General features: G+C 38.3%; 1 protein-coding gene across 1 annotated transcript in view; it reads left to right on the forward strand.

Annotated features, from left to right (window-relative positions):
• Positions 1 to 27,065, forward strand: part of OGDHL (oxoglutarate dehydrogenase L) — a 45,258-nt gene that overhangs the window by 12,927 nt on the left and 5,266 nt on the right. Inside the window, exons 4-18 of the mRNA XM_050976262.1 lie at positions 1,105 to 1,207; positions 4,476 to 4,591; positions 6,315 to 6,469; positions 7,449 to 7,595; positions 8,184 to 8,274; positions 8,766 to 8,945; positions 9,308 to 9,436; positions 9,782 to 9,961; positions 10,227 to 10,379; positions 11,722 to 11,824; positions 12,432 to 12,560; positions 14,530 to 14,680; positions 16,714 to 16,841; positions 22,922 to 23,100; positions 26,710 to 26,781. Of these exons, the coding sequence (XP_050832219.1) occupies positions 1,105 to 1,207; positions 4,476 to 4,591; positions 6,315 to 6,469; positions 7,449 to 7,595; positions 8,184 to 8,274; positions 8,766 to 8,945; positions 9,308 to 9,436; positions 9,782 to 9,961; positions 10,227 to 10,379; positions 11,722 to 11,824; positions 12,432 to 12,560; positions 14,530 to 14,680; positions 16,714 to 16,841; positions 22,922 to 23,100; positions 26,710 to 26,781 (2,016 nt within the window). The remainder of the gene's footprint in view (positions 1 to 1,104; positions 1,208 to 4,475; positions 4,592 to 6,314; positions 6,470 to 7,448; positions 7,596 to 8,183; positions 8,275 to 8,765; positions 8,946 to 9,307; positions 9,437 to 9,781; positions 9,962 to 10,226; positions 10,380 to 11,721; positions 11,825 to 12,431; positions 12,561 to 14,529; positions 14,681 to 16,713; positions 16,842 to 22,921; positions 23,101 to 26,709; positions 26,782 to 27,065) is intronic.

The raw sequence follows: 27,065 nt of genomic DNA on the forward strand, positions 1-27,065 counted from the left end.
CAAAAAGATGCCATATTTCTGGTTTCTTATGACTGGAAACCATTTTGTTATAAACTCTCCCTCAAATATACAATAATTGAAGAGTGTTTTTACACCCTTCTTGATGAACCACACTGTAATCATATACTATTTCTGTGTGATGTACTTCACTTGTAATGTTGTACTTTATAATTTTGGGTTTTTTCAGGGAAAATTAGGATACTAGTAGTGTGAATGAAATTCTACCCAAGGGATGCAAATTTGTTGTGAAAAAGAAAAATTATATGGAGACATTATTAATATATTCATCTATACAAACCTTTTAATGAGTTAATTTGGTATGTGAGAGTCACACATAAGAGGCATATTAAAAATGGTTTTATATTTGTGACTCTCTGGGATAAATTAGTTATTTCTTCTGTAGCAGTATTATATGATAATTCACTGGTTTATAGCACTTGTGGCATGCATTAGCACCAGTCACACTGATCATTGAAAGCTGGCTAAATTCCTCACTTAATTTGTGTTCTTCAGTGTCTAGAATATGAATTCTATCAGATCAGATTTCTGAAATTTCATGAATGAAAATAGATGCTGCCAGATTCTATCTGATTTTGAGCAGAGCTCAGGAAGAGTGGTCCCTTCGCTTCCCATATAAACTACTTCAGCACCAATCCATTTTAAGTCAGCGATTCTGTATTTTAATATAATGCAGGTGCAGAAAGGAGGATTCAGACAAAAATACAAAATAACTGAATTGGCAAGTGGTAAGATCTATTAGGCTCATCATAGTTACTTAATTTTAATCAGTGGCTGAGAGTGTACTCTCTAGTAGCCTTCTTCACTAAAACTCCTGTGTAATCCCTGTTAAATTGTGTGTCAGACAACATAATGAAGATTATGTTGTAATGTGTAATTTTTTATAAAGGTACATTTGTAATCAGTGATATAATGCTTATTTTTAGTTCTTATGGGAAAACTTGAGAGTATGTAACCCTGTCATCACATTAGTGGTGTTTGTTTGTTCAGCTTAATGGCTGATAATATGGAGAGATATCACTAACTTTTTCCATTTGTCTGACTTTTAGCGTGATTTCACTTTGCTCTACTTTCCTCCTTTTTCAGATCCGTGGCCATCATGTGGCTCAGCTAGATCCCCTTGGAATTCTGGATGCAGATTTGGATTCCTTTATTCCATCTGACCTTATCACCACAATCGATAAACTTGGTGTGTAAGCTGTGTGCCTTCTTACTGAAATGCTCATTTGTGTATCCCTGTACTGAGGTGATTTCATAGACATTGCACAGATTCATAGAAAGGCTTGAGTTGGAAGAGACCTTAAAAATCACCCAGTTCCAACTCCCCTCTATGGACAGAGATGCCACATTTCAGGGATGCTTCTACCTTTTCTGCTTGCTGATATCATGACATAGAGGCTTTGAGCATCTATAAGGAGGCTAAAATTTCAGGATGAAGGAATTGCTACTCTGAGATCACAGGTGAGGTTCCTGTGACTTCATCTTCTGATGAATGATTATTATAAATGCTCTATAAGCCCCCTAAATATTTTTTTTTTGAACCACACCAGAAATTAATACTAGCCAGTACATTCTGATAAGAGTAATCAATAAGAGTGATCTTAATTACTCTTATGGCATTGCACTTCATACTTGTTTGAACTGGGGACATCTGAAGGGTACAAGCAATAAAGAAAGCACTGGACAGAGGAACTTAGGGTAAATTTCATATCAAATTTGGAGTCTAATGTCCGATATTTATTCCTTATGTATATCTTGAAGAAGTGTCTTTGAAGTTAACAGAGGAAAACGTGGAAAGCATAGAATTCTTTATCTGTGGATATAAGCCAAGGGTGATTATATCTTCTTTTCTAAACTTCAGTTTACTGCTAAAAGAGGGTGTGCTAGGGTCTGCATTTGCAAAGGTTGTTCTCATAGTTAGGAGGGCTTGTGTCTGAGAAATTGGCACTGATCAATTTCTTTGCCTCTCTCTACTTGAATAAAAAAACACCTGATTAAAGAGCAGAGAAAAATCAATCTACCTGGTTAGTTTAAAATGTGGTTTTCTACTTGATGAAGACACTGAATCAATTTTTCTTTGATGTGTAGGGAAGCTTTTTCGATCAGACATAAAACATAGTGCAGGAAGTAAATAAAACACTCTCTGCCTTATTTTACTATAAGCATATCTACTCTTTGCTGCTCTGTTTTCTATTTCTGGTGCAGGGAAAGAAGCAGTTCTGATCATATAAAGGAAGTGGATGCCTAAGACTAGAGAGGTGCTTACACAAATTGGGTCTTCTCTCTGAAGTTTGTCAGCTTTAATTAAGGAAAAGTACCTACTAGAAAACACATGAGACATTTATTGAGCAAATATAATTAATTTGGAGCATAGGTGACTACTGGCATGTCTGTACACATTTCTTTACACTCTGCAGATAATTTAGTACACAGGATGTTGTGACTGATGAGAAGGCATCCACTGAAGCCCTCATGCCCATAGGAAAAATATGCCAGACCTCTGAATGAGATGGGTGGATGTGTTTGAGAGTGTAACTGAGGAGATTTCATTTTGTGAGGGGAAACAAAATTTCTAACTTAGTCTTGGCGCAGCTAAAATAGAGGAAGATGTCAAGTCCTATCCTTGAATGTTCCAGGCAGGAAACTTTTGAAAGGTCTTTGGCAGGACAGAAAGTATTTTAATATTTTAGTTTTCTGTGGATTTTCTTTGTTCCATCTTCTGGGTGTTCTTTTCCTTGTGGTAGGAAATTTCTTCTGAGAGTTGCTTCTGAAAATGCAGGCATTTACAGATGTACCTACTGCATGGGTCCCGGTATAGAACTGCTTTCAGGATTTCAGTGAGGGTGTATCTCTTTAAACACGAGGTGATGCTTCAGTAAATATGTGGTGCTGTGGTACAAAGCACAGATGTTCTGTGTGTGCCCAAATCACTCTTGTACGTGTTCTGCTTTATGCATGAGAGGACATCAAGAGCCTTTGAAGTCTGAGGGAAAGTCAGCAAAAGTGAAGAAATAAATTCACTGCTTTGTTTCAAATGACACTAAAGGCCCTGTCATCCCCTGTGTCACTCTCCCCTCCTGCTGGGAAAAAGCCTGTTGCAATACCAAAAAGGAGAAGTAATGGTACATATGCTTTCTTTGGCCATTCCAGGGTAATTTTAATATATTATTGAAATTTTTATTAAAACCAAAATTAACATTTTAAAGTGTAGTATTTTTAAAGCAAAAAACGTGTTCTTTACTGACATTGCTGTATAGTAAAAGTGGTAGCAATACAGTCCTATGGCCTGTCTTCAACTCTTACATGCTGTTGTTATTTTGTCCTTAATTTGCTGCTTTGCTTTTATCTTCAGAAAAATCACTTAACATTTAAGCACTATATTGATTTAAGAGTTATGTGCATGCTGTTTTATCACTGCTAAAGTGGATGTCTACAGCTTATCTTGAACCAAGATAAATTGTTCAAAATTAAAAATGGAGGAGGTGCTTTTAATTCTTTAAATATTTTCACATGTGTAGGAACATATGTAGTTTTAATGTATATATAAGGTTCTATAACTGTGGGTGTTGTGTATTTTAAGTGCTTGACCTTTGCTTCTTACAATTATAAGGAACTGTTTTTCCTTCCTTCATTTAACAGGTTTCAGTTAACCTTGTACTATACAAGGCCTTTAACTTGCCTTGATACCAGTCTTTCAGTCTTGTCTGTTGAGTATTTTGGCTTTTGAAACTGCATAATAGTTAGGTTTAATATTTTCTTAAATAATATTCTCAGCCAGAACAAGTCTAGATGTGTCCAAAACAAGATGGATCAATGTGGTTAAACAAGTGTTAGATTGTGGGGATGTGGAAATCTGTGTATTTTATAAGGGGTCACTGCCTGGGAACTAGAGCTGTACAGGTCACTACATGGCTATTTCAAACTAATTTCCCTAAAAAGAGAGAGTGAATAGAAATACCTTGAAAGTTCTCCAGAGTGCTTGTACAGTATTTTATTGAACCTGTTGTGCATTCTCTTGGTCTGTCTATTAATGTAAAATGCTTCCAACCAGATGGTTCTGTTGGTGAGGAGAGATTCTTTTTGTTTGTTGCTCCTTATAGTCAGTTATTTTATTAAACAGTGAGCTGTAAGAAGCAGTGTGGAAAATTGATGACAAGACTCTTAATATGGTAAAATATAAAAAAAGGCTAGAATGATTCTAATTCCAGCTGTTTCATTTGAGCATTTAAGAAAGAATCAAGTAATGACTATTTAATTCAAACACTCATTTTAAAATCCCGAATAAAGTCTATTTTACCAATGGATACCTTCAGAATATTTACACTTTTGATTTTTAATCTGGTATCTTCTTTCTTAATATTGCTTTATTAAATATAATTGCCATGGCTTGAAAAACAATGCTGGTTTCCTTTTTGTCTCCTGTTCTGCTTTGCAAATCAATAATGTACTTGTTGTAGGGTTTTATGGTTTGCATGAATCAGATTTGGACAAGGTCTTTCAGCTGCCAACAACCACCTTCATAGGAGGAAATGAGAACAGTCTGTCTTTGCGAGAGATCATCAAACGCCTGGAGGTCAGTGGGGCATGTTTTCATTCGGAATGTCTTCGTTCAGACCAAAGTGAACTTTTTCCAGGTGGCAGTCACAAAACCCCCTTATCATTTGCCATTTGCTAACAGAGCATGTAAAGTATTCCAACAACCTTAAAAATAACCTTTGTACTATTTCTAGAAGTTGCAGCACTACTGGTGCAATTAGCTGAATACTGGAAATACATGGACTAAGGATGAGTATAAAAGAGATGAATATGGTAGGATATTAATGCCAGCCCTTGTTCTGGAAAGAACTGATTTTGTTTAAAAGAAGAGCCTTTAGAAATTGTCTTTGAAGTGTTGTAACACAGATAAAACACCTGTGCACACAGTGTTCAGGACATTCAGAGGTTGCTTTCAGATCCCCAGCTCTAGTGAGATCTTCACTTGAGGAAAAATATGAAGGCTGGGTACCAAATTCATGAGAGCCCAGCTGTCGCTTGTAGGCTGTGATGGTCCTTGTTTTCCATCCCCAGTCTTTTTTCTAGAGTTTCATTATCTGACAGGTGACATGGTTAATGCCATAGGAAGTCATCAAAGCTAAAATAATTAAAAAACTAATTTGAAGGAATAAATATAATTAGAGGCGAACTCCAAATAACAAAGCAGCAAATAGGAGTGGTAATGAATTTGTAGGCTGCCAAGTGAGTCATTGTTGGATATTCCCAGTTGTTGACTCTTACGTTGGCGTAGCTGAGGCATGGTAAATTGTTAAACCACATTATCTTTGTTGTGCATTTGAGCTTTATATTTGGTTGGGGTTTTTTTTGGTTTGTTTTTGCACTTCTAGCTGTCTGTGTAGCAATAATCCTTAAAATTGTAATATGCAAATAAAAGGACAAAATCAATTGCCAAATATAAAAGCCTTTAGGGACTGATTTGTTGTAAGGAGAAATAACCCTCTTCTTTCCTGCTGTCTCTAGAGCTTTGGATTTATTTTTTTTTTTAATGGAGGTTAACATTCAACTCCTTAAAGGCAGTAGAGAGCACATACTATGTTGAGATTAGTTTTGTCTCAGACTCACAGTTGGTCTTACTTCTGTTGACTTGTATTTTGAAAATATTTTTTCTAATGAAATAGTCTTTTCAAAGTAAGAAAAATGAAGTTTAAAAAATGAACAAGGAGATAAAATTACTGCTGTGTCTTTGCATTTTTCCCTGTCTTTTCTCCGCTCTCAGCTGCTTGGATCTTTTTTCACATTTCCAGGTTTCTGAAACTTGACAGTTATCAGATAATTTGCATTGGACTTCATAGCTGTCTTCTCACTGTCTTTATTTCTTGGCTTAAGGTTACATTTACAAAAGATGTGATTAAAGTACACGAATTTTGATAAATTACTTCAAATCTTTGCTAGTGCATCTAAAGAAGAGTCTACTATGCCTGTTAGAAAAGCACTGAGTTAGGTGAAATGTGCCAGTCAATGTAATGCAGGTTTGTTTGCCTACTTTGAGTGTAGCCTAACTTGAGAATCTTACAGTTTAAAAATTTTGAAATGTTACTTCATAGAGAAAGCTTTGTGATACAAAACTAGATTCAGTAAAACAATTTATTCATTTATAGAATTACTTTAGGGGAAGATGTTGTGAAACAGGAAGCAAGGTAGCTTTCAGGAGAGTAAAAGAGGATATAATTAAAAAAGATGTATTCGTTTCTTTGTGGCCTACTAGGTCCTAAAGTTTCTCTGTTGGTGTTTTCACTTGCTAGCATACCTACTGCCAACACATTGGCCTGGAGTTTATGTTCATCAATGATGTAGAGCAGTGCCAGTGGATCCGTCAGAAGTTTGAGACGCCTGGAGTTATGAAGTTCAGCAATGAGGATAAGAGGACTTTGCTGGCAAGGCTGGTGCGCTCCATGAGGTACGCTGGGCTGGGCTGGCCTGGGCTGGGCCACTGCTCTGTGCCTGCTGCCTGGGAGCTGCTGATGTGGGGGGAACAGCCTCACTGAAATCTGGAGTACAAGTGGGTGGAGTTAACCTGGCTGCCTTCTCAAAGGAAAGTGTGTGCTGCGAGGAATCTGTCAGGGTCTGTGTTGTGACTTAGCATTCTGTTCTCTTGAAAGGCTTTTAGTGGCATGCCTGGCAATGTTTTCATTGGCATGAGGAGGTAAACTAGGAAAAAGTTGTTTCAACACACTAGTAATATCATTTGTGTTAAAGATTTGTAGCTTGTTTCAGAAAATAAGTGTCAGAACCATCTTGGTGTGTGATTTCAAATCCTTTCTGCCCTTTTCATTTTGAGATGTGCCATGATGTGTTCTGCTGTTGTTACATGACCTGGCTGCAGCAGTTTTAGTATCTACAATAAAAGAAAGCACATTTGGAAATAGCTTATTGACTGCTCCCATTGTGTCTATCTGTGTGGAAATACTGTGATCCCAGAGAATGAATTGTCCTCTTACTCCTGGAACAAGGCTTCTCAGACACAAGATTTATTTCAGTCCCTACAATCTGAAACAGTGTGTATGTCCTTTGTTAAACACAAGAGTCACATATTTGGAAAGGCAGACTTTTTGATTAAGATTCTGTGTTCAAAGTTCTAAAAATGAAGTGCTCATTGGAGGTGTTAAAAGATACTTTTGCCAGTAATATAATGTCTCATTAAAAGTTTCATTTAAACAGAAATAAAACTGACACTGGTCAACTGAATATTACGCTTGAGTAAGTTTGTTTAACAGGTGCTCAGTGTGACCCATCCAGAGGTGTATAGCTTGTATTCATGGATGTTTTAAAACAATTTAATGTAACCTTATTTGCTGTAAGATGGTAAACAGCTTGTATTTGCTACATTATCTTTGTACAAATAATTCTCTTGATTTTTTTGTTTCTTTTTGGCAAAGATTTGAAGACTTCCTTGCTCGCAAGTGGTCTTCTGAAAAGAGATTTGGTTTGGAAGGATGTGAAGTAATGATTCCTGCACTTAAGACCATCATTGATAAATCCAGTGAAATGGGAATTGAATATGTTATAATGGGAATGCCTCATAGGTAATGCCAATGGAAACACCCCAACAAATGGGCTTACTGTGTTGGGACAAGTTTTGGGTTCTAGAAATTTATTTAGAAGTTAATATTAGAGAAGCTGAGATAGGAAGGGTCAGTCATATCAAGTAATGGGAACACAGAACTGTAGCAAATGCCTGTGAGTAAGAGGCTACAGGCTTCATAAGTAAGTGATAGAGAAACTCTCCTTACTGTACTTTGAAGCTGCAAGCAAATGTGGCAGCAGCCATGGTATCTCTGCCATTGCATAGAGTTTCTAGAACTGGGAAAGCTTGTGAGGTAGTTTTGAACTTACTTTTGCAGTCTGCCTTAACTAATGTATAATGTGATTATTTGAAGAGTGCTAGATAGATACAAAATGCACTTGGATAACAAGGTGTTCTAAAATGTCTGAGGGAATGCATTGGAGGAATTTTGTAATGGGAAGAAGGGTTAAATCAGGGGTTTCAGACTCAAAAGTTTGAAGAGAACATTTGCAAATTTCTTACAGGGTGGTTTTCAGATTTTGTAAATTTTATGCTGTTGACTCTGTTAGTACCATGTTTGAGACAAAACTGTTTGGAATTTTCTTAGAGGTCGGCTGAATGTGTTGGCTAATGTAATCCGAAAAGAGCTGGAGCAGATCTTCTGTCAGTTTGATCCCAAACTTGAAGCAGCTGATGAGGTAAGATGCTTTTTCATTAGATCTGTGTGGAGAGGTCAACATTCAAGATGGTTTTGGTCATGGTTACTATGAAAACAGCATTATCAGCTGCAATGCCTTCTTTTCTAGTTTGAGGAACATAATTTGGTGAAATTTCTTAACAAATTTCAAAATTATACTTCTAACATGCAGAATGTCTCTCAGGAGTGACTGTAGATAAATAAGTTCCATTTGAGAGAGTTCATAACCTTTAAGCATCTCTTTTTGTTGTATATGAATGAACAGAGTATTAATATGCTGTAGGTATTTATCTAATGTTTGATAACAATATTAAGATAATAGAATAGGAAGAGTGTCCCAGTTTGGAATTATGGTGTCAAACCCATAGTGCACACTGATGTTCAGGTAACCAGATGCAGTTTTCAGGCTGAAGCACAAATTTTAGGCCTAGTAAATCAGATTGAGCAGGTCTGAATGCCATTCCTGAATTGTGATTACGTCTTTCCTGTTAGGGATCTGGGGATGTAAAATATCACCTGGGAATGTATCATGAGAGGATCAACCGAAAAACAAACAAGAAAATCACTCTGTCCCTGATGGCTAACCCTTCTCACTTGGAAGCAGTTGATCCTGTTGTACAAGGCAAAACAAAAGCTGAACAGTTTTACCGAGGAGATACAGCAGGGAAAAAGGTAACAACTGTTTAATATAGTAACTTTTAATGGTAGTTTTTCATGGTATTTCCAATAAAAATAGTTTTCCAATAGTTTCATGTCACAGAATCTTCCACTTTTCCTCCTTCAAAAGGGATATATCACCTGTTGAACTAGGTAAGGTTCCTGAGACCCCATGGGTAACTTTGGGAAGTAGGCTTAAAGCTTTATTTCCTTTGCAAACAGAAAAGGCAGCAGAATGCCGAGAAATTTGTTGTTTATTATAAAATTGCTGTTTTATTTTATAAGCACTACAAAAATATGGAGCCAAGAAATCCTGCTGAGAAGCTCAAATTGCAGTTTTCCTTTCTAATATATGTGTGTACAATTCTCCCTCTTAGGTTATGTCCATATTATTACATGGGGATGCTGCCTTTGCAGGACAAGGAGTGGTTTATGAGACATTTCATCTTAGTGACCTCCCATCCTACACCACAAATGGCACTATTCACGTTGTGGTCAACAACCAGGTAACAAGTACAGCCTTTTGCAATCAACTTTTCCATCTATCTCTTTTTATTGTTTGTTATTAACTGGGTTCCTTTCCCCCTCTTAATATTAGAATGGTTGAGATGTTTCTGAAAATGATCCTAGTATCTAGCAGCTCTTGAGTGGATAATATTTTATCACCTGCGTGTATTCCATTCAATTTGTAGTACTTAATTGGATTAGCCTTGCTTTGGTTTTTAAGGGAGCAAAAAGAAGCTAGCTAGCCAAAATGAAAAGCTGATGCTGTTTCTGTGTGGATGCAAACTTCAAAACAGAATAGAGGGAGGTCCTCAAACTATTTTAATGGAAGTTTGTGGAATTTTTAGATTGGCTTCACCACAGACCCCCGTATGGCCCGTTCATCTCCGTATCCCACGGATGTTGCTCGCGTGGTCAATGCTCCCATTTTCCACGTGAATGCTGATGACCCTGAAGCAGTGATGTATGTGTGCAGCGTGGCTGCAGAGTGGCGAAACACTTTCAACAAGGATGTGGTCGTTGACTTGGTAAGTCTTGGTTTTCTTTACCTTTCATTCTCTGCATTATGTACTACTCTTTATTTTTTTGTGGCTTTGAAGGTTCAGTCAAGAAACATTTGATTTTAAAGGCCTTTAGTTTCCTCATTTTAAAAAAACAGGAACAAACAGGCCAACAAAAAGCCAGGAATGTTTTTTATACAATAAACCTCTTAAAATTTCTGTAAAATGATTAAATGGAAATATTACATTCAACATTTTTCCTTATTAACAGAAGCAATCTTGCCCTTTGTAGGTTTGTTACCGTAGAAGAGGGCACAATGAAATGGATGAGCCCATGTTTACCCAGCCTCTGATGTACAAGCAGATCCATAAGCAGGTCCCAGTGCTGAAGAAATACGCTGACAAACTGATTGCAGATGGGACTGTGACATTGCAGGAGTTTGAGGTACATGCCAGCAGAGTTAGAAGGAATCTAAGGAGTTGTAAGGAGAAAGACCCAACTGTCACTGTATGCTGCCTGCTTGAAAACTTCCTTTACTGTGATAAGTCCTTACCCTTTGCCAATTTGTGATTCAGTTTGGCTTGGAGTTTTGTGTAAAATACTATTGTTGTAACAAAAGGACTGGAACTGCTCTGAAGTAATTAAAATATATTGCTCATAAAAAATTGCTTCAGTTCTGAGGGAGAAGGTGATTAAATGAGAACACTGGAAAATAGAAGCGTTTGTCAGCTGTTCTTCATCTCTAAAACCTTGATTCAGCAGCGAGACAATGTTTGAATGCTCGTGTTGATAGCTTCATACTGATAACCTTGGCAGCCTTGTGTCCAGCAATGATGAAATATGATCAATTTAACCTTTTAGTTTTCTTGCAAGAATTCAACCAAGTTCAGAGATCACTTGAAGTATTCCAGAATGGTGAAGTGTAGAGTCTGGTATCTGTATTAAACTGCTTTAGTCTTTACCTTAATTTTTTTGAGAATTGATGTTTAGAGTGCAGATGGATCCTTTTGAGGACCCTTGAAACATTCATGGACCTTCTGAGAAGGTGTAGTGATGTGATATTGCAGATCAAGAAAATAAGCAGTTTGGGTAGGTGCATTCTGTATGAAGCATCACAGCTCATGCAGAAGTAGCTTTTCTGAGTCATTTATTGAAAGAGTGTGCCAGTAGAGGCACCGTGGGGTTTGGTGACTGGATCTAGGATCCCGGATGGATGTTTGGCTGCAAAGACTGAGCTCAACATTGCTGTTAATTTTAAAGATTAGCTAGCTCAATAACTTCAGTGTGATTCTGGGTTGAAACACAGGTCTTGCAGAGGTGTTCTGCCTCTATGGAATATGGCATTCTCTGTTACCATTGAGAAGTGTGGCCAGCAGGTTCTTTGCTAGACTCTCCCAGACAGACTAATTTTTTGGAAACTTCTTTTCCAAACTTTAGTGGCTTTCATAGCCAGGAGTATGAGAACTGGATGATTTTGATCTTAGAAGTATGACTGTAAATTATATTAGGTATTTCACTTTTGTCTCATTCAAGAGCAATGCTTGCAGCTTCAGCTCTTGGTACACTCCTCTGTAACACCTGTCCAATTAAATGATTTATTTAGAGTAATGTGTGTAAGCATGTTTCTAGAAGGTAGTTTGATCCTAGATAAAATTAATTTTATTTGTTTGTAAGTAAATGTTCTCATGGAGTTAAATAGCTGGTATTGTCATGCTGAATGAGAGGTGCCATCTGTAAGATATGAGGGTGTTATATTTATCCATTTTAAAACCTTTTTGTTCTACAGGAAGAAATTGCAAAGTATGACAGAATTTGTGAAGAAGCATATACTAGATCTAAGGATAAGAAGATCCTTCATATCAAGCACTGGCTGGATTCACCTTGGCCTGGTAAGGAGTGTCCTTTCACTTATTACAGTGTTATTTGAATGTGCTTTTATTTTGAGTCCAAAATCTAGGATTTAAATAGATTTTATCAGACAATGTTCCTTTAAAATGAAATATATGACCTTTGATTTACCCCTGTTACTAGTAAATATAGCATTCTACCAGATCAACTTGAAAGAAATACTTTTGTTAAAAAATGTGCAAAGTAAGCTGTGACTTTGAAAAAGCCATTTTCCAGTTTAGCAGAGAAGTGGTTTTCCTGTACTGTTAACTGTCTCGGCTGTCAGGAAGAAGGAGTGTGTCTCATGTTATTTATTAATTTATTTATTTTTATTTGAGGGATTGAGGTGCCATATGCCTTTTATTGGCAGCCTCTGCCCACATAGTTGGACTTCACAGGGAGTGACAGCAGAAACAAAATAGATCATTGTGTGCCTGTAAGATCAGCTCCTGTTGTTATGCAGACAGTCAAAATTATTGGTTCCCAGCAAAAGGGAAAGAACTAGGCTTAGTCTGTTGCAGCATGTCACTTGGATTGTTGAATGAATTATAGGTAAGATATATATCTCTTAAACAGTCCTTGAACATCTCACCAGCCTTGTCCTTGCAGGCTTCTTTAACGCAGACGGAGAGCCCAAGAGCATGTCCTGTCCCCCGACCGGCATCTCGGAAGAGCTGCTGACTCACATCGGCAGCGTCGCTAGTTCAGTGCCAGTCCAAGACTTCAAAATACATTCAGGTCAGCTAAAGGCTTTGTGTCTCCTCCTAGCTTTGTGTCCTGCTCCATTTTTATATTTCTGCACAGAAGTTATTCTCGGGCCATTTCTCAAAGAGGAAAATGCCTGTGACTTTTTACTTTGACTCTTCCACTCCATAGGTGAGGAGAATGACATTTAAGTTCCTGCTGCTTGTTCTCAGCATAATATTCTTTCAGTATCACACCACTTCTGTTTCATACCTCATTAAAATAGATTTTCCTCTGAGGGAGGTAGAAGTCTCTTTGCAACCTTAAGTTAATAACTTCTTTCATTCTTTAAATCCTTGCTTTTTTCCCCAAAAAAGTCTTAGCTTTTGTTCTGAAAAGATTCAGTCCTCGCTTTGGCATCTATTACAGTAAGTGCCTGTGTCACTGGGGAGCCCCGACACTGTGTCAGAGTTCTGAGATAGTTTTATTTTATGGGCAGGTTGAAATCTAGCATCTGTTGGGAACAATAACCTGCTCATTCCATAGAGAAACACGGAGACCCTTTGTTTAGGAATATTTTTTCTTTTGTTGACTTGTAGTATACATACTAAAGATAAGGAATAAAGAGATTTTTTTTCTCTTTAAAATCTTTAAACAGAGAAAGCTAATCCTCTCTGGAGTCATCCATCAAAGAATAAAGTTTGTCTTCTGTAAATACTCTATGTGTTTTTTTTCCTTTGGGAAATGAAACACAAGTAATCATGGTAGGGCATTCCCAGTTATTAATTACAGGCTTGTTGAGCAGATACAATTAATGGATAAATTTAACTCTTCTACACTTTTGTGCAATATGTTGTGACACTGATAAATTAAAAATTGTAGTTGCCCAATAAAATGTAGTATTAGACATTCTATTTAAAAAGGTAAATTGGTCTCTTGTTAGTAAGTTGATTAACCATTGACACTAGGGAACATTTGCCCAGAATATAAGGTATATTTATGGTTCAGAACAATTATGGTATGCTAGATTCTTTTATACAGTTTAAAAGGCTGTGAGAGAGAATTTGTGGAGAAACAGAAGGGGAGAAAAACAGAAATTTTAAGTACTTTGTCCTTTCACTAGAATGGAAATGCTTATTGTCATATAGTCTTGCAAAACACAATGGGAAGATTTTTTTTTTAAATCAAATGTTTAGTATACTCTACAGGGAAAACTTTGGAGTTTTTTTTTTACTTAAAATGAGGCAATTTCAATGGGAGTTTTATGTGGAAAGAAAGTGGGGTGTTTTTCTGTAAAATATTGGAAAGTAAGGAAGGGGAAATATGGGAAAATAACGTATGGGACAGATTACCAAAATCATCAGTGCAGATGTGAAAATTAGATGCTGTTAATTGACAGTGAATACAGGAGACTTGTGGCCTCAAAGCTCGAAGAGCCAGTGTGCAGCTGTGAGGTTTTGTTCCCTTTGAAAGTGACAGTGTTTTGGCTCACGAGGTTATAAAACCTTCCCTGAAAAGTCAGCCATTGGTTGCCAACTGAAAATCCATTGGCAGCTGCTACAGTTTTTCTATTTATATGATATTCATAGTATTGATCAGTCCAGCCTGTTTCACTGTATAACATCTCCAGAAGTGCAATAAGACACTGAGAAAAAATGAGGAAAAGAAGGAAGACAAAAATTCAGAAACCAAATTGCTATTTTCAGTCTCCTATAAAACAGTACTTGGTGTTAGAGATGTGAAAATAAATCTTGAGGAAGAAGAAATTCACCATGGGTCTTTTTAATTGTCCTCAGTAGTTTCTGACACAGTCAATCTTACTTCTTCAAACAGAAGGCATGAACTGTTACATTACACAACTGTTTGCTTAGGAAGCAAGTTCAGTTCTAGAAAAACAGTTTGTAGACCTCATTTGGTATCTGTGCTTAGTCTAGGCAATGAGGAAGGAGAATGGTGAATGCAATGTGAACAGAGAATTTCTCTGCAATAGATCCAGTCGTTTCTGATCTTTATTCCAATGTAGGACTCTCTCGGATTTTAAAAGCCCGTGCGGAAATGACCCAGAACAGGCTTGTTGACTGGGCCTTAGCAGAGTACATGGCTTTTGGCTCTGTTCTCAAAGAAGGAATCCACGTCCGACTAAGTGGGCAGGATGTGGAGAGAGGTACTTTCAGGTCAGTACTGAGATAACAACTGTTAAATGTTCTTAAAACTCTTCAAATCCCACAGTTAAAGAAACTACTTGGCATTTGTTTAAAAAATAAGGTCTTCTGCAGGGAGGGGGAAGCTGGGACTCTTTCTTCAACATTAATCTGAATGTTATAGGTTCTTGCAGTCATAATAATCAAATTTCCTCTGTATCTGTAGCAGCATTTTAAAGTATAATATTTAAGCCAGAACAAACATTTTTAGACACTGCTTACCTTCACTTGCTGAAAAGCAGAAATGGTATCTTTCCCCCTGCTTTCTAATGAGAAATAAAGTTGCATTCTTTCTAATTGCTGGGAAGCAAGAGAGGATACTTGCTGCAGCAGATCCTTAGTTTCCTAAATTCCAGTGGTGGCTGCCTGGGACTTGAGTACCCTATGAACAAACATGTTGCCAGTTGGTGAGGCTTTTAAAGTGAAATAAGGTCCTTTATCCTGAGACTTTTAATGCCTCTGGGGCATGTATGAAGACAGGTCTCATCACTATGTAAAATATGTACAGTTTGCTGCCTTACCTGATTCTCTGTAGAGTAAAATGTTAATGATGTATTTAATTGAAACCTTTTGAAGTGATGCCAATTCCTGGGGTGAATGCTGCACTGTGCTTCATAATGAATGCTTGCAGAATAGAGAAATAAATTTTGGTGCCTGTCTCCTCTGGTATAGCATTGGCTAGAATTTGGGAAGAACTAAATATACTGTGTTGCCGTAATAAAGCAACACAGTGTCGTGCTTTCACTATTTTGGAGCTTCTAAAGTGATGTCTAGAAAATAGTTCTTTCTTTCAGTGTTCCATGTGATGGCTTCTTTTCTTCCTGTTTCAGTCCTCAACACTATCAATAGATAGAAGCTAGGTAAAGTTGCTGACAGAAGCACCAGACTCCTTCTCCTCTTGGAGACAAACAGTTGAGGATGGAGGGAAGGGGGTTGTCAGTAAATCTGACAATTGCACATGTGCAAATTGTATGTCTCTATATTTCTGGCTGGCCATACACGCTCATCTTAATTACCTTTTGCTAGGGAAACACAAAACTTTGTACTCAAGAAGCTTAACAGCTAGGTCTTCTGTCATTGGCTTAATGACAAAACCAAAATTACAGTGGCAAAAATTATTTCTGCCAAACAGCTGCCTGGTGTGTGAATTTCCCCCTTTTTCTCTACTTCCATCCCAGTGCTGCTTTTCAAGGGTTCAGTCTTTTCCTGGCTTTACATTGTTGAGTTCTAGATAAATTTCAGAGCTCTTTTGCTAGCATTCATTATAGCAAAGGGAAGTGCAAAAAGATTCAAACTTCAGTGTTGGCAGCTCTACAACATACAGTATTGTTACCAGTACAATAACTGGCCTGATGTTAGTGGTTATAAAGCTGGACATATTGCTATGATTCACTCAGTCTGCTCAGAGAGTTAATGGATTGCAGTAATTACTTCAGTCATCTCTGTTTTAGTAGTATTCCTTGGTGCCCTATTTTAATGCTGATTAATGGTGTTCTAGAGAACAGTAAATGGTGCATGTGAGTGGAAATAGCAGGAAAGAGGATACAACTCCTTCAAGTTTCAATGCTGAAGATCACATTTTTTTTCCAAAGACAAACAACAATTATTTCAAGGAAAATATTAGAATTTCTGAGGAAGGCAGAAAGAAATGTTTTTAATAACAATTTTGTTCCTTTGAATTTCTTTAATAATTCTATTTTATAGCAACAACTTCCCCGTCCTTTTGTTTTTCTCCCAGTTCTACTAGTGATAAGGTGTTTTCAGTTTCTGTGAGTGCTTGAGAAGCCTGGATAGTCAGTAAAAGTCCTTACAGTGCAGCAATTGTATTTAGACGTGATTGCATTTCCCATGGCATCAACCAGACCAGGGTGTTGTGTGTAGCAGAGATAACCATGGTGCTTGCTTGCTTTTCAGACCACAATTTTGATGCTTTAACTTTGAAATTAGCTCTGTTAAAATCCAAAATTATTCTTGGCTAATAAATCTCTTCCAACAACTCTTTGCAGCCATCGTCACCATGTGCTTCATGATCAAGAAGTTGACAAGAGAATTTGTGTTCCCATGAATCACCTGTGGGAGCAGCAGGCCCCCTACACTGTGTGCAACAGCTCTCTCTCTGAGTACGGGGTCTTAGGTATGTCTCAATCTGCCTGGGGTTTGCTAGGGCTGCTGGACAGGAAGCCGAGCTCAGCAAGGAGAAGAATGTGGGGAAAAAAAGCTGTGTAATGGTCATGTATGAAACTGGTATTAGAGCTCTTCTTCTCAGGTTCTGGCATCCCTTAAACAAGCATCCCCACATTTTACATTTTTGGGATTCAGTTAAAAGCATCCATCTGCTATTGTTGATCTTGGCAGTGCTGGAATGTGCACCTGATGCTTTCTTAAAAGGATCTGACAAGAAAACCAGAGACACTTTGTCATAGAGAGATAAAAAATCCATCCTGGCCTTATCTGAACTGCTATTCTGAATGTGCTGTTTCAAGAAAACAAATTCTTTTTAGTGATAGCATTAATCACAGTGAATTATTTTACCTTCAGCTACAGAGAATGGATAACCTTACTCTGACATGATGAGGGTGGCAAGAGGAATGTGGAGCACGAAACAAATACATCTAATAATTTATCAAAAGCATTACTGATTCTATGGGTAATAAAATATCAAGTGAAGGGAAAGCTTGAAACATTGTAGTAGATAAAGATGGTAGTTGATAGCTGCTTATTTCAAAGTTCAGAAATATTTGGTTACTTAGTCATTTTTGCAATGCTACATATTGCCCATTGCTAATAATATTAAAGTGGTAAAAGCTTAACAGTTGGAGCATGGGCTGAAGACCAGATTTTTGAGGTATTTTTGCTAGCTCTGTGGCAGAATTGGTGTGAACAGAATCACATTTTTTGTATTGCTAACATGTAATGGTGAACTCTCAGTAGGAGAGTGCAAGCAAGGATGTGTATAAACAGGAGAAAAATAATTAGCATAGATAAATTTCAGAGAATGATTGTTTCCAATTTCTTGTTGTTTCTCTGTGTGTTCTGGGGTTTCTTAATTTGAGCCTGTTTACAGTGTTGCTGCAAAACTTGTGGGTAAGTGGGTCATAGCTTTCTGGATTTGTTTTTTTTTTTTTTTTTATTCCAAAAGAAGTGACAAATGTCTGGATATGGCTGAAATCTGATTTTGTTTAAAAAATGACACCTCAGTAGGAAGCCTAGTGTTGATATGGTGTGAAGGCAATTATGTCACAATTGCATTCTCTAAAGAGCTAACCAAGTGGGCTCTCTCTCTCTCTTTCTCATCCTGCTTGCTATTGCCCTTCCACCTTACCCAGCAAAAGATAGGTGAAAGTTGTTTTAATAAAATTCATTGAAAACAAGCAATAGGGTAAAATAGGGTCTTGTTTGTATGCTGAAAACAAGAATACCATTTCTGTGCACTTCTGCTTCAGCAGATGAGATGACAGTTTCTCTAAAACTAATAATATTGATACTTTTAATTTTCAAGAACTTTAAATCCCTTATGTCAGAGATGCTTTCTAACAGTAAAGGAGATTAAATTGGTACAAATAGTTAAGTGATGTGGCTTTTTGTGTGTTTGTTAGGTTGGGGTTCTTCAAGCTAAAAATGGCAAGTTCTGTGTTGAAGTGATTTTATGATGAAGTTTTCTCTCTCTCTCTGGCTTTTATTTATTGACCTTTCCCAACATGTTTACTCTTGTGTATTGCCTCCATAGAGAGACAGTTTTGGGATAAGCAGCAGTGTGTGAACATGTCTCTTCTAGGCTCTGAGTCAAAGAAGAGCTATCAGAATTTATATTTATTTGACTTGTAACATTACTGGGTGTCCTTTTTAATACAGGGAAGAATAAGTGAAGGCTTGCAGTTCATGGAATTGGTTCTTCAGGAGAACCAAAACCCCTGAACGCTTTATGTTCTTTAACTGCTGCTTCCACTATCTAATTCTGTTAAAAGAAACAGTTTAGAATTGGTGGCTGTAGGGAGAGTTGTGAGATTAATATAAAGGGGGGAAAATGGTGAAAAAGTGTTAGGAATTTATTTATGACTGTGTTAACATGCAGCATCTCAGAAGGATTTTAGGAATTTCCTTAGTTTCTGTGAGGGAGAGCTAAATAAAAATTGATTAAACAGCACAGCATGTTATAACTAGAGATTATTTCCTTGGCAGGTATATATGCCAAGAGCTGGTATCTGTTCAGAGCTGTGAGTTTTGCACCAAGTTATAGTTGAGATATTTAGGAACACCTGGGGAGCTGCTGCTCCATTAAAATGATACTCTGGCAAGACTGATTTCACTTAGAAAGAAAACAAAGTCACTCTTGTTCAGTTGTAGTTCAGACAACTGCTTATGTTTTGCCTACAGGAAACTCTGGAGTGGGTGTAAACTGGGCATTAAATCAGAGTACTTAACAATCTCTGATCATTTGGAGTATTTAACAACCTCTGATAATTTTGTTTGACATCCTATGTCTACTATTTTTAGCTATACCCAGATTATTATAATTCAGTTGGGCATCCACTTGCCTTGCTTATTTTCCCCTTGTACTGAAACTGAATATCTGGAAGGGTAAGTGGTGGCTGAGAGAAGTCATTAAGCAAAAGATGTTTGTCTGAACTTATTTGCTGATTAGGATAGAGAAGAAAAACAAAAGTAACTTACACATGCTCTATTGTAGCTCTTCAGCATTTTTTTAATATTGAAAGGATTTCCTGTCTTTCTTTACAGCCCTCAGAATGACTTGTGTAGTGTTGAGTCTCTATCCAAGAGGTGGGGTTCTTTGTCAGATTTAGTACTGCCTTCGGGAGATCTTGGGCTGGGGCATTCCATACTGCGATTTTTCAAGGAATATCAGGCAAGGTAGACTTGGAATTGTGTGTAGTTCAGGAAATTCCTGAACCATGAGACTTGGAGTACAGTTTTTTCAAGGGAAAAAGTCAAGTTTTAGGCAAAAGATGAAAGGAAGAAGACAGGTATTAATGTAAATTTTTTTTTGCAGTACACATCTAGGATGGAATATGTGGTATTACTGCTCAGTCTGAACAGTGTCTTTTTAAAGTTAGGGGTAGCAAATACAAATGCCTGTCAGAAATTGTGTTAGGAACTACAACAGACTTTAGTAATCAATGGCATCTGCGTGGAGCTCTGAGAAGGCATCAGTCTCCCTGTTCAATAGAGTCAGCCACCAGGTAGGTACTAACTTCAGTTTGTCCTGAGCTGTGTTTGGGTCTGTGAAAGGATGCATATTCTTCTGTAGTCCCTGTGCTTAGAATTTCTGTTTAAGATAGCAAAAATCTGTCTTTGAACCTTTCTTCATTCTGACATAAAAGTCTTGTACTGATAATCCCTTTTAACCATTAATTAACATTCATGCCCTAAGTCACTTAAAAATCATATTGAATTAAGTTATGGCTGTAGCCTTACTTACATTAATTGAAAACCAGCTATTCTTATGACAATCATGAAAATGCTGTAGGGAAAAACACAGTATGCTATGTAAACTGCCACTTGGCTTGACAACACTTCTTTCTGTGCCAGAGTGACAGAAGAACAGTGAGGGAGCACAGCAGGCACTGGACTAATAGAAACAAGCATTTCTGCTAGGTCTGTCATCTAGGGACCATAATGAACTTCAGCAACTGAAACATTAGCTTTGCAGCCTTAATGAAGTGCTGTGTATTTCGCTTCCCTCTGTCTCCTCAGTGTAGAAGTTTTCCAAACTGCTGTGCTGGTTCTTGGTTCCCTGTACCCTGGTGTGCCCTGAGCAGCTGCCTGCTGTTTGGAGCTGGCTGGTTGCTCTCCAACACCCTTTGGGTGTGCAGATTCCTTATGTGACATTCTTTGAAAGTTATTTTGCTGCCTGGATTTGGATTTCCTCACAGCTTCAACCTGTTCTCTGTTTTTAGCTGTGTAAGAGTTAATCTCACAATATTTGCACAGGATTTCAAAGAAATGCTCAGTCCTCATGAGGGACTTGAGTAGGAACTTGCTCCCCTGCAGTTCATGTCCCATCTCTAGAAAGTGGAGACTTTCTACTTCAGGTCACGTTCCCTGATCTTGACTCTGGTGCCCAAACAATTCCCTTTCAAGAGAACACCTCACCCTCTCCTGGGCTGTTTACCTTGCCTCTGTCTAGATCTCTCTCCACCAGGACTTTTTTTTTTATTTATTTAGCAGTTCAGATCTTGTTCTTTAAGCAACTTTCTCTCCACAAAGGTAGCAGTAGTAGTAATTCTTCACAGACTCCTTAGTCTGTCAAGAGTTAAAGCTATTCCACTGCTACAATCATGATTGGAATAGTTTTAATTCAGTAACTCTCATTGTCATTTTCCTGGTGGAAAATTGAGTTCTCGTATACCAAAGATGTGTATACCACAGACACATGTGTCATGAAATAGTAGTCTCAGCAACATTTTTCTCAAAATACTAATCAGAATGTATAGATTACATTTGGATATGTTTTCCTAGACATTTTTATAGCTAGCTGTCAGAAGCTTGCAAATTGTATCTGTGTTAAGATCACATTTTTTGATGCAGCTTCACCTAGAACATTTTTACCCTGTAGAGATTAGTGTGAAGTTGTCAACAAGATAGGAAATGAGAAATTATACTCCTTTTTCCATGTGAATATTAGAGGTGATCTTTCACACATGAAGTAGAATTATATGTGTGCTGTGACTGAATTGTAAGTATGCACTGAGCTCCATACTCTTTGAAAAGTACTGTTTGATTATTGATAACTCTTGAGTGGTCAAGACCTCAGTTTGTGCTTCTCTAAAAGCTAGATTTCTGCACCCCTACAGAGAGCAGCATATGCACAAATAAGTCTTGAACATATTGCATATTTTCTCAACCATGTCACCCAATCAGTAGAAATGGTCTCTAAATGCTTGTGTAAAATTAGAATGGGATTCAAGCCTATCTAGGGAAATCTATTTTTCAGATACCTTTGGGAATATGATTGACAGAGTTGTGTAAATTTTTCCCTTCTTTCCTTGTGTTAAGAACCATGGAATTACACAAATGAGGAGGCTAGAGATGGAGGAAAGGCTGTTCAGGCAGTCAGGCCAAAGGCAAGGCCAGAAAAAGTAATGACCTGTCATGGGCACTCACAAAGGGCTGTCTGTCTAACTTTGCAGTCTTTTTTTTGGCCTCTAATATATCAGCTGCCTTTTGGTGGGACCATGAGCATCTGCTGGAGTCACGGTTAGACTGTTCAGAGATCAGTAGTCCAAAAGCCAAGTGACTCAAAGATTTCTTGCCATAGGGATGGTAAATGAAAGACTGGGTTGGAATTACCAAGGAGTAGACTATGGAGACCCAAAAGTTAGTTGATCTATTGGGTAAGCTTCAATGAGAGTACTCCCATATTGGAGTTCTGTATTTGAAACCAGGTCATTATATTCAGTATAGAGCTTCAACATAAAATGTATCTATCAGTTAAATATTTATTTTCCGTGTGTATTGAGTCAGTTTTGCCTCAGAACCTCTACACCCAAAGCACTGATATGTACCTCTGCTTTTTACTGAGAGTTTTAACCTTTTTGGATATAATCACTCCAAACTATAGGTGAAGAATCTCAGTACAGGTATTCATTCAGCACTCCAGGCTCTGCTATATCAATGGGTCAAAGGAAAATATGAACAGAGATCAAATACTTTAACAATGAAGTAGAAACCGAAAGGTCCTTAGCCCTGCTTCAGAAAGGACTTTTTATCTAAGTCCCAGATGTGTTGCCGTGCAGCTGTTATATTCAAATTTTTTGGACGATCTGAAGACTAGAATCATGTCTGTAGACTGAAAATTGATGTCACCAGTAATTTTCTTTGTCTTTCTTTCCCCCTCTCATATGCAGATGATAATGTTGTATAGGCCTGTGGAAATATTAAAATTAATAAATAACTCTTTACTGGGCTGTAAGTGCATTTTTACAGAAGATAGTAGTGAGCTTTTAGGGAAACATTAAAGTTGGAGAGGAGGGAGGGGGTCTAATTTGTTTAAAAACTCCTGTGATATTGAAGTGTTTGAGGAAAAGTTTGAAGGATTGAAGTCAGTCTTGGAAATGGTACTGTTGAAAACTGCATGATTTGTAATGGGGCCCCAAAAGTCCAGTTCATGCTCTAATTTGGGGTTTGTTTTATTTTTGAACAGAATTTTCAGGAAATCTGTTTATTTTCTATTTCTCCTACTTGTTTGCTTGTCAGGTTTTGAGCTTGGCTTCGCTATGGCGAGTCCCAATGCACTGGTGTGCTGGGAAGCCCAGTTTGGGGACTTCCACAACACGGCTCAGTGTATCATAGACCAGTTCATCAGCTCCGGCCAGGCCAAGTGGGTTCGGCACAACGGGATCGTCCTGCTCCTGCCACACGGCATGGAAGGAATGGTGAGCACTGCTGGCTGCCACATGCTGGAGGGGAGGGCTGGCTGCACTGCCTTCTCTGCAGCTGGAAAAGCCTAAGGTGGCTTGGGGATCCCAGGGGAGGAAGGCACTGTTAAGCAGGTGGGGCTGCCTCAGTGTTATGAGAAGAATTCAGATGGATCGACTGGTGAAAACCAGAAAACCCTGGGAAATATTTCTGAGCTCTTAGCTTTGTGTCCTTGTTAGTGGCATGTACCACTTCCCTCCATTTTTTTTCCTTTTTTTTTCTCTCTTTTTTGGTAACTTTCCCTAAGACACTGCCCTCTTTCCCCAGAAAGCTGGATTCTCAGTGTACAATAAGAAAAAAATCATGTCTGAGAGTGCTTGCTTGGCTTTGTTTTGCATTAAGTATATCTGTGTAAACTCTGCACTAAATTCGCTTGCTATGAAATGATACAAAACAACTTTAAAACTTCTTCAAAAACCATTGACCTTGGTTAATTTTGATATAAAAAGAAATCTGTCTTTCTGGAAAGGAAAATGTTTCTACTAGCTGTTGACTGTCTTTTCTTTGGTGGCTAGTAGGAGGAACTAGACAATGTCTTAGAGGGAAAGGCCATGGGCACACCCTTCACGTAAAGATATGTGAAGTTCATATCAGCATTGGAATTGTTCTTCGTGTATTTTAAATTCTTTTTAAGATTACATGGGCATCATGTCAGGCAAAGTTAATTTTCTCCTTTTCAAATACATTAACCTTCATGAATTGTTGCATGTATGTTTCTAGGTTTCTATTTAAAAAAGCATAGTATGTGCCACAGTGGCAATCTCCATCTGTATAAATGTGTTAGACCTTTTCACCACAAACTGTGTCATTTCTATTCTCACAAACAATTTCGTTTATTTCCATTCAATTATGATCCTGTCCTGGTACACAGGGGTGCATTCATATCTTATGAATGGCTTTCCACATCCAGTGTGCTTAAAGAATAATGGGTCTGATGCTGTTCACAAGGGTTTTGATAAATTAATTTTTTTAACTGTATCCTGAGGGGGCAACCCGAATGTGCCCTCAGCAGGAGGTGTGGTCCTCTGCAGGGAAGCACTCTGCTTAAGGGGCTGGTTCTCTGCTACTTAGAATACATTTAATCTTTTTTTTCCCATAGCCACTTGGCAGAGAAGATTTGCACAGGTCTTCTGAAACATGCTTATTTTGCTACTTGAATATTTAAGAATCCCACCGGGTTGCTGAAATCTTTCTCTTCCTAGAGGACCTTTTCATTACAGGAGGACTAGTCTTTCTATAACTACAGTGTTGGGCACAAGATAATTTGGGGAAGGATTCTTAATGGGATATGGATCCCTTCACCTCTAGGTCATGCATTCACAGGCAAGTTGGCTGTGATTGAAAGACTCTGCAGCCTAATGGCTCCTTGGGGACTCATCTGAAAGTAGCTAATGGATTCGGTTTAGGTCTCACTGGATAGGTGGTCACAGTAGAGATAAACCCTACCCCATCCCACGCAGTAGTTGCTGGCAGTCTGATTGGTGGTGTCAGCACAGAAACCGAAGATGGATGTGAACATTGAGGCTCTGGACTGAGGTTGTTGCTGGGGCAGTGAGTGAGTGATGGGAAAGCCTCACCTGCCTCTCCTGTAATTGCTGGTAACATCTCTGTTCCCAGTGTACTGACTGCAAGCTTGTGAAGCACTGGATTTTGTGCTGTGTGTGCCATGCTTACTGCAGGATTTGATTTACAGCAAACAGATGTGAACAGCAGAGGTGCTACAATAAACTGGGCTGCTACTGTGCACCACAGTTTTGTGCAGCTTTGTTCCTTGCTCTCAAGTCCTTTCCTGTCTGTGACCAGATTATTTGGCACCTCAAAAGTGGAGGCAGAATTCAAAGGAGCAGTGATACATGGCACAGTTCTAGGCTGTTTGTGTTATACCTTTGTTGCCAACAGAATGTTTTTCTCCTTTGAATTCCCTTAGTCCATGAAGCAGACTGAATCATGGAGTCATAGAATGGTTTTTGTTGGAAAAGACTGTAAAGACCATCTAGTTCAAACCTGCTTACCATAGAAGGGAGCCTTTCACTAGACCAGAGGCTGCTCAAAGCCTCATCCAGACTGGCCTTGAACACTTCCAGGGATGGGGTATCTACAGCTGCTCTAAGCAACCCATGCCGGTGCCTCACCACCCTCACAAGCAAAGATTTTCTTCCCTATACTTGCTCTCTTGCAGCCTAAAGCCATTCTCCCTTGTTCTATTGCTACTTGACCTTGTGAAAAGTAGCTCTCCAGCTTTCTTGCAGGTCCTCTTTAGGTACTGTAAGGTGCTGTAAAATATTTCCCTGGAACCATCTCTTCCTAAGGCTGAAACATCCTGACTCTCAGCCTGTCTTCATAGGAGAGGTGCCCCAGTCCTCACCTTTGTGTCCTTCCTATGGATATGGAATCCTGCACTTGGAATTAGGAAGGATGATGTATTCAGTCAAGGGGGACTACCAGTTGTCAGAATAATGACTGATTTTGGAGTTCATGAATTAAGATTTCAATAGAGGAAGTTACTATGAGAGATAGCCATATAAAGAGGAAATCTCTTTATGAACATTATTAGCTAATGAGACATGGAGAGAGTTGAGAGATATAATAGTTTGTCTTTGGGTTAAAGTACTTAACAGCTGTGTGCAAAATGAAAGCCTTTCCTAAGGGCACCTGTCACTTGAACAAGCCAAGGCTGTCAGCAATAGCAATACATAAAAAAGGACATTGCATTCTCACATTCCTCACAGCTTTCTCTTTTCCTTTATAAACAGGGACATGAAAAGGAAAAACAACAGATTCTGCAACATTATTAATTCCTGATAATTTCTGTGGCCAGCATGAATGTTTTGCTAATGTAAAATGGAGTTAACACAATTTGTGCAATTCAAGTAATTGCCATGGGTACTGCTAGTGAGACAGTGGATGGGAATGTTCAGTAATGACAGAACATAAAATATCTCCTGAGGAGGCAGAAATTAATCATAGGTTAGTCTGGCAGATAATGGGTGTGTGTATTTTGATCCATTTTAGCTAAATCGTTCATCTCAGTGTTTGGTCCTGTACTGAACGCAACAGTAGGACAGATCCTGTGCCTGCTTTGGTTGCTAATACAGCAAAAGTAGTCATCAGTTAACTTTGTGTTTGCTCCTGTTCAGCATGCACAAAGTGTGAGTCACTGCAGTTCACTGAGGCCCCCAATGCTTCTCTTCCTGACATTCCTTGCACTCCTGTTTGCTCTGCCTTAGCAAGGTGATTATGGTGCCCACATGGACCCACTGCCTTTCTAATAGTCTTCATTGTGCAGCTAGTCTGAGGGTAGAAATCACTTGCAGCTGGTATAAATATAATATATTGTAAATACAAGTGAAACCCAAACTCCTATGAAAGCAGAAGATGAGGAATTCTGTCCTGTGGTGTGTCCTCTCTCCCACTGCTGCTGTTGATGCCTTTGGCTGAGGGGGCATCAGCTGCCTTTGGCAGCTGGTGCAGAGGGAACAGGAGGTATTCATGCAGTGAGTAATCTAGACTGATGTCTAATTGCTTATTTGGCTCTTTAACATTGTTTTAAATTATACCTTTACCAGGGTCCAGAGCATTCATCAGCCAGGCCTGAGAGGTTTCTGCAGATGAGCAATGATGATTCTGATGCCTATCCAGTAAGTAGTTTTGTCCTTTTCTTGTTTTTTACATCCCAGAGATTTTTTGTTAGTAGTATCCTTTTAGCTGGGTGTAGCGGGTTAGGATTCAGCTTCAAGTCTTGGTGTGACTAACTTGATTCTAGTGAAAGTAATGGAAGTGTTCAGATTGCTTCTCATTTCAAAGCTGAGGTTACATTCATTTAATCTCTGGCAGCATGATCTTTTTATGGCTGTTCCTCAGGAACAGCCCGCTTGTTTATATTGCTGTGTGTACTGCAAATAGGTGTCTCTAGCCAATTTCT

The sequence above is a fragment of the Serinus canaria genome, chromosome 6, assembly GCF_022539315.1.
Source record: "Serinus canaria isolate serCan28SL12 chromosome 6, serCan2020, whole genome shotgun sequence".
Lineage (NCBI taxonomy): Eukaryota > Metazoa > Chordata > Aves > Passeriformes > Fringillidae > Serinus > Serinus canaria.